Below are 7,014 nucleotides of genomic sequence, written 5' to 3' on the forward strand. Positions count from 1 at the left end.
AAAAAAAATGCAAAAATGACTTAAAAAACTCAAAAATGCACTAAAACAATGCAATTTAAATATATTTATTATAGCTAAAAATTAGAAAAAAAAATTTTAAATTATACTACAGTAATTAATTTTTTTTTGTTTATTGTACGATACTTGTTGAGTTTTTTTATGCTTCTGTTTTCTTAATCATTCATTCAAAAATAATAATTAAAAAAAAAAATTTTAATATTTTAACTTGTGTTTGCTAGTTGTTATTAATACTAACCTGATAAAATTGTTATCGACGATAACTTGTACCTATGTATGTATGTATGGTGTAATAAAAATTATAATTCATAATAGGTATAACATAACGGTGATAATTTTCGTGGAAAATTCTAGCTATGATGAAATATATGAATACAGGATATATATAATTTATTATTCGTACCATCAGCAGTTTGCCGAAAGTTTCTTGTGAATCGCAACAATTTTCGTTCATTTTATGAAGAAATTGTGAAAAATGCTCTAAAAACCAAGAAAATGCACTAATAACATCGAAAAATGTTCTAAAAAATGCATTTAAGGTTAATTTAGTCAAAAAATGCAAAATTAAAAATACTTTAAAATAATCAGTATCACCCAAAACACATTTTGTACTTACGGATCAACGTTTCAAAACATCAGAAAAAAACATGCCTTTGCATCAAAATCCCAGCCCTAAGTATGATCATTCAATAAAACGTGTAAATAATAATTTTAGCTGAAAATTTAATGTATGTCGATGGATTTAGTGTAACATGACGAAACTAATTTAGAAATAAACGTAAAATGTGGGGAAAGCCCGTGATTATCGTCCACCAACATGTATCCATACATTATATTGTATTATGTTGATAATATTATTTCCAACGATATTGATGTGTCATATGATAACGAAATGTATATATTTTATCTTGTTTGGACTTGAGAATGTACAACACTTTCTTCCTCTAAGTGTGATCTTTATGCGAATTATACCATTATGTAATTTATAAACCATTAAAAGTGAACGTGGCTGTGGCTTAATTGTATATGAAAACTATGTAGGTGTTTTGTAAAGAAAAAAATTTGAATGAAGTGAAGTTTCGTGTAGGTTACCACTGGTAGTTTTCGGGAGTGTAATTCGAACATTAGGTACTTGTTTTGATCTCGAAGTAATTTTACCTTACCTTATATATCATTATGGTACATACGTTTTGTATTGTATTATTAGCAAACAAAAACAATAATCGGAGAAATATTATTTTATTTGTGATTAAAATATTATAGTAGGTATATTACATATTTTGATTTTTGAATTATGAAAACGTTTTTTAAAATAGTGTCTGCGTTGGTATATTGACTTTTCACTCTAAAAAAATTAATAAAATACGAAAAGAATGACTTTATGACCTTTGTATGAATTATTATTTAATTTAATGACGTATAATATAATAATATTAATCACGCTAAACACATTAAACTAACAGCCTAGTTATGAGGGTAAAATCGCAAGTAAATAAAAATGAATACAACTTTTCTTAAAAGTTACTTTTTAAAGATTACCTTTCAAATTTGTACTTGTCACTATTCAGAACTCGTATAAATTAATTTAGACTAAACAATTTAATAAAAAAATAAATACCTATTGTTTTCCCAAATATTATAGTCATATTATGTTTGAGCTATAGATCCAAACATTAAAATATTTTTTAGCGGCCTACCAAGATTCATTAACTCATTAAGTATTAATTTCTTGACACTCAAGGACAAATGAATTGGAATTCGATATTATATGTAAATTAATTTTGAACAGTAATTGTTTTGATACCTTCCTACCTATTTAATTATTGATACCATATTATATTAAACTTAAATAATATTATTTAAATTTCTGATTATAAAATTAAAATTTTTTTTTCTTATCATTATTTAGAATAGTTACATTTTATATTTTAGTACATTATATATATTTAGCTTGTACATAGCCATAAATGGTGATAATTTTAATCTTACCTCTTATGTAGCACTCTTAATAAATTTTACTGTAAGACAAAATGTAGTATTCAGAACTTTAAATAGCTAAATGTCTTAACGAATACCTTTTAAAAACAAGTAAGTATAGGTGCCTATGTCATATATGGCTACATAGTATATATATTTATTTAATACATTTTTTTCATGCTTTCATCGATTTTGATCTATGTGTTTATATAACCAATTATGTCGAAGAAAATAGAGATTTCACGTATCTATAAGAACACATTATCCACAATGAATGCATGCATTATTTATAGTAATATATATTTTTTTATATTAGTAGTTATTTTGTCCAGGTTTTAATTAAAAACTGTTCAAATAACAATCGTTTTTAATTTTTATTGAATAATTCATCTCAACGATAATAATTTTTACTTCTGCTTGTCTGTCTCTGATTCTCTCATTATTGTTTCTCTCTCTCTCTTGCTATCGGCTCCTATTAATATCATGGTACCTTTATATTTTAAATACTCTGGTTACAATCTTTAAAAAAATATTCTTTTACACTGAATTTTATTTCATTTATATTTTAATCATATGTTTTAAATGTATGTAAATTATTAAACAAAATGACCCTCGCCATATATTGATGCTGATTTATTATTAATTTATTTGTGGCACAGTTGATGTTCCCGAGCTACTCGCCTCTATCCCGCTCCGTGTCCCAGCTTACCCAATAAGAAATCACTCACTTTTTTACATTCCATCGCCCTTTACCTTGTATGGTAACAATCAACCTATACGCAAAATTCTCTGCCAGTTTAAAAAATTAGTTTATTTTTTACCCACTATCTTAACCTTTTATTTATATCTTACATTTTATAATTGTTAACCATAAAACCTATAATTATATTTGTCAAATGCTTTATAGCGTTAACATAAAATAAATAAAAATATAATATAATAAAGCATCTAAAGCATTTTTGTTATGTATTAGTTTTATACTTTAAAAGTAGGTACCTAAATATTGAGTGCTTAGAAAAATTCAATTCAAAATATAATTTTGTGAATAATACATTTTTTATACACTTTTTTCTCTTTTACTCAAATTGAAATTTGTTTAGAGGGATTTCTCAAAAATGTAACTACATTAAAGTGATAGAAGTTAAAAAAATATTTGTCAAATGTCTCTTTTTAGTATCCTTAACGTCTAACGATGATGTATTATAAGTTCCCATAAACTCTACAAACTATAAGAACATCAATATATAATATTAAGTTTGAAAGGCGAATTGGAAAGTCTATAGAAAACGTCATTTTTGAAGGGTTGCCTTGAAAGTGGTACGTGCGGTTTTTTTTTTCTGTGAGCTTAGTAGAAATTATGGGATTCTCTTTGAGAAAGTGTTTCGAGTTTTCAGAGTTTGCGTGTAGAAAATAATTAACTATTGTATTCATTTTTGTAGTATAAACTACAATAAATATAAATCAGACTAAAATACATTTTAAATCATAACACAAAAAACTAATTTATATTGTACAGAAGCGGGTACTTACTTGTTGTTTACTGACATTTTAATAAAAAATTTTAGCGTAAGTTGTATACATTTTTATGACTAATTGAAGTTTATATTTATATGATATATTTATATAATAAAGATTTATCCTCTAAATATTATTTTTGTTATTCAAAAAATATAAATCTATACTTGAAACATTCCATTATTCCATAAATTACTAGATTCTATACACATAACACATTGAATATTTCAAAATATTTAGACTATATTCGAGCTATTTATAGGCTTTTGAAATTTGAAATTTTTAGTTTTTTCTTCCAAATGTCTCATTGGATTTTTGTACATAAAATATGATTTATTTATTTTATTGTTATTTTAAAAATATTATTTGTAGGGACTTGAGAATTTTTGGCATTACGTACATATTTTTATACTCTTATATTATTTATTTTATACAATACACTTATTTATACTAATATTACTAAGGTATGATAATATAAATATCACGAACTTATTCACACCGCCCAGTGGTACATTAGTATTGACTTAAAAGTTAATAACTGCATATATAATAATGTTGAATAAGATCATTATTAAGTTAAAAATGGAGGTGAGCATTCTTAGTGAATAACTCAGTATATAATGTTTATTTTCAATCAAGGTTAAGTCTTATAGTGTAGAGTCTCTTGGGGTCAAACCTTTAACAATAATTATAATATAATATATTATACTGGTCCGATTTCGTAAAAGTTTTTTGTTAATTTTATTATTACTATTCTAGGTGAAGAATGTGAAGACGTTATGGCGAAATTAAAACCGAACGCCAAACGTTACGACTGTCCTGACTGTCCGGGTGTATTGTATTTGACTCCTACTGAAATGCTGAAACATAAAAAATCACACTTGTAATTTGTATTATATTATTACTGTAAATTTGATACGATTACGTCAATAAAAATAATCGTTCTCCTAATAAAATTGTCCATTAACCATACACTTTTATTCCTAATACGATAGCCAGTGCAACATCTTCATCGTTTACGTGTAATGCACCGGGATAGACGATATATTGTACTGTGTAGTACGGGGAACTTTACAACATAGTTGGTAGAATGCACATTGCTGATACCTAAAAAAAGGTAGGTATATTATAAGATCTGGTGAGAGCATTATGCGATCTGATTACCTCTAAAATTGATTGTCGTGTGTGGTCAGTGATACCTAACCTAATGTAATAACCTAATCGTTTATACCTACCAACAATAATCACATTTTATGAAGCAGCAGGTTTTGGATATTTTAGTAGCCGTGACAGAGTTTTCGCTTTGCAGACTGTATATAAAATGCGAAACTGCAGAGGAGCAAAGGCGATCGTTATGGTTAGATCGCACTCGCCCTTCTTGGTAGTTAGGCCCTTGATTTTTTTATTATATTTTCCAGTTTTTCTTATTACAAAAGTGGCAAATATATGCAATAAAAATAGTTATTATACTGTTCAAATAAGTTATAGTTGAAGTGCATGTGATGTAGAGGTGGTAGTGCAATGTAAGAGTAAGTAAGATGATACTCTCCAGCCTTTGGAAGATGCACGTAGGTATATTATAGTGTATTCACTGCCACACGGGGATTTAAGTTATTACAGGACCAATAATTAAATGTGCTTACTAGTTAATAGAGCCTACATGAGCTTTTTTCATCCTTAGACCATTAAAAAATAATAATTATATACGGCGTCCAGTGTCAATGTCATGTTGTCCACAAAAATACACTATACGGGAATAATGTTCCTGTCCAGTAAAATTAACCAAATTTTATCATTTTTTTAAACTACTTAATAATATAGAATAATATTTTATTGAACTCTGTTTTTCAATATTTTAATCTCAAACTTTATAATATGTCTTTAAAAATAACATAATTTTAAACTTTTTTTTAACAAATTATTTTATACCCATTATTCGAGATTAAATAATAAACCATAGTTAAATGTGGCTGTAGGGAGTCAACTTCTATTAGGTACATAAAAAACGACAATACTACAAGATCTGAGAATATTTCCAGTCAAGTCGCATTTTTGTTAATAAAAATAAAATTTTCAAATGAATTACGAAAAATTGTTTACACTGGCATCGGCGGCACTGGACCTCTTAAATGGTTATAATATGTAACACAATTAATGTAATGTATGTAATATAATTTAATGATTTCAAAAACAAAATTGCAATTAAATTGCCTACTTTGCGATATCAAACAGTGAATACAAAATATTAAGATAATTAGTCAATCGATGATGATAATAGTATTAATACCTACAGCAGTGCGCGATTGTACGAAAACTATTGTTATTAATTTTTTTCTTTTTTTGGGTCGTAGGTAGTCGCACATTTTACCTCTCCTTACGTCGATCCAGTAAACTATACACTTCGGGAGCGTGCGAGTATTTTCGGCACTCGTTCGTGGAACGAAGCAACGTTATAATATTACGTATGTTGTGACCTTCGCGTACCAGGTATGAGGTATATTACGCGCACACGAGTGACGGCCGCGTGGGTGATTCGCTGGTGTCACGTTTCCGCGGGGACGTTAGGCCGTGGATTTGACGTGTCACGGTGAACATCACCACGTGCCGTGGTCGTTCCCTGTACCGTCACATCGACGCGCACCTTTATAAAGACGGTGGCCTATCGGTACCGTCAGCGACCATTCGCGCCGCGAGTCTGCCACGCACGGCCATACCGCTGACCGTGGACGACGACATTAGTGCAAAAACGACGCGTATCATCGTGACCGATGTCGGTCATTCATGCAGCACCCGGCGGTGGTTTGCACGGGTCGTCCTGCGACCTGCAGTCCGGTGGAAGAGTCTCTAACTATAGAGCGATGACGATTCCGGCCACTGCACATCGGAAGACGCTTTCAGCTACTCGCGCTCCGATAGCGTGACGTCGTCCTCTTCGACCTCGGCCTCATCGTCGCCCGGCGACTCCGACGAAGACGGATACCACGTTAGTGGTTCTAGCGGCGATAGAGAGGCGGCCAAGTGGTTGAAGATGCTCCGCACCGTTATCCACCGGGTGGCCAGTGACAGCTGACGACGTTCGCCTCGGTGGCCGGTCAAGACAATCCTACGGCCACCGTTCATGTACAAGTACGCGATCGGAATGTTTGGCATACAAGGTGGCCGTCTACTTGAAATAATCGTAAATCGCCCACAAATGAACTTAACTTTAAAAAAAAAAACAATTATCACTGACAATTTGGACACACTGTTAATAAGTACTCAATAAAATAAATGCAATGTATGATACCAGATATACATAACCATACAAATTTAAACATTTCAGACGTAATATTAACTTCAGAGTACAATTTTATAAAATATTAAATTAGATTTATTGCCAATTGATGAACTCGATAGGTAGTCAATGTTTAAGTGAAAACATGTATATTTTAAAGTCCATAAATAAAATTTAAAAAACATATTAAATGTCACAGTCGTATATTATATCATTATAACTATAATCTA

The 7,014-nt window shown here is 29.8% G+C and overlaps 1 protein-coding gene across 1 annotated transcript in view; it reads left to right on the top strand.

The window, feature by feature from the left end:
• LOC100571289 (probable ATP-dependent RNA helicase DHX34) overlaps positions 1-4,482 on the top strand; it is a 5,823-nt gene extending 1,341 nt beyond the window's left edge. The window contains exon 5 of the mRNA XM_003241763.4: positions 4,270-4,482. Within this exon, the coding sequence (XP_003241811.2) occupies positions 4,270-4,397 (128 nt within the window). The 3' untranslated portion in view covers positions 4,398-4,482. The remainder of the gene's footprint in view (positions 1-4,269) is intronic.
• The last annotated feature ends 2,532 nt before the right edge of the window (positions 4,483-7,014 follow it).

Source organism: Acyrthosiphon pisum, chromosome A1 (genome assembly GCF_005508785.2).
Source record: "Acyrthosiphon pisum isolate AL4f chromosome A1, pea_aphid_22Mar2018_4r6ur, whole genome shotgun sequence".
NCBI classification, from domain to species: domain Eukaryota; kingdom Metazoa; phylum Arthropoda; class Insecta; order Hemiptera; family Aphididae; genus Acyrthosiphon; species Acyrthosiphon pisum.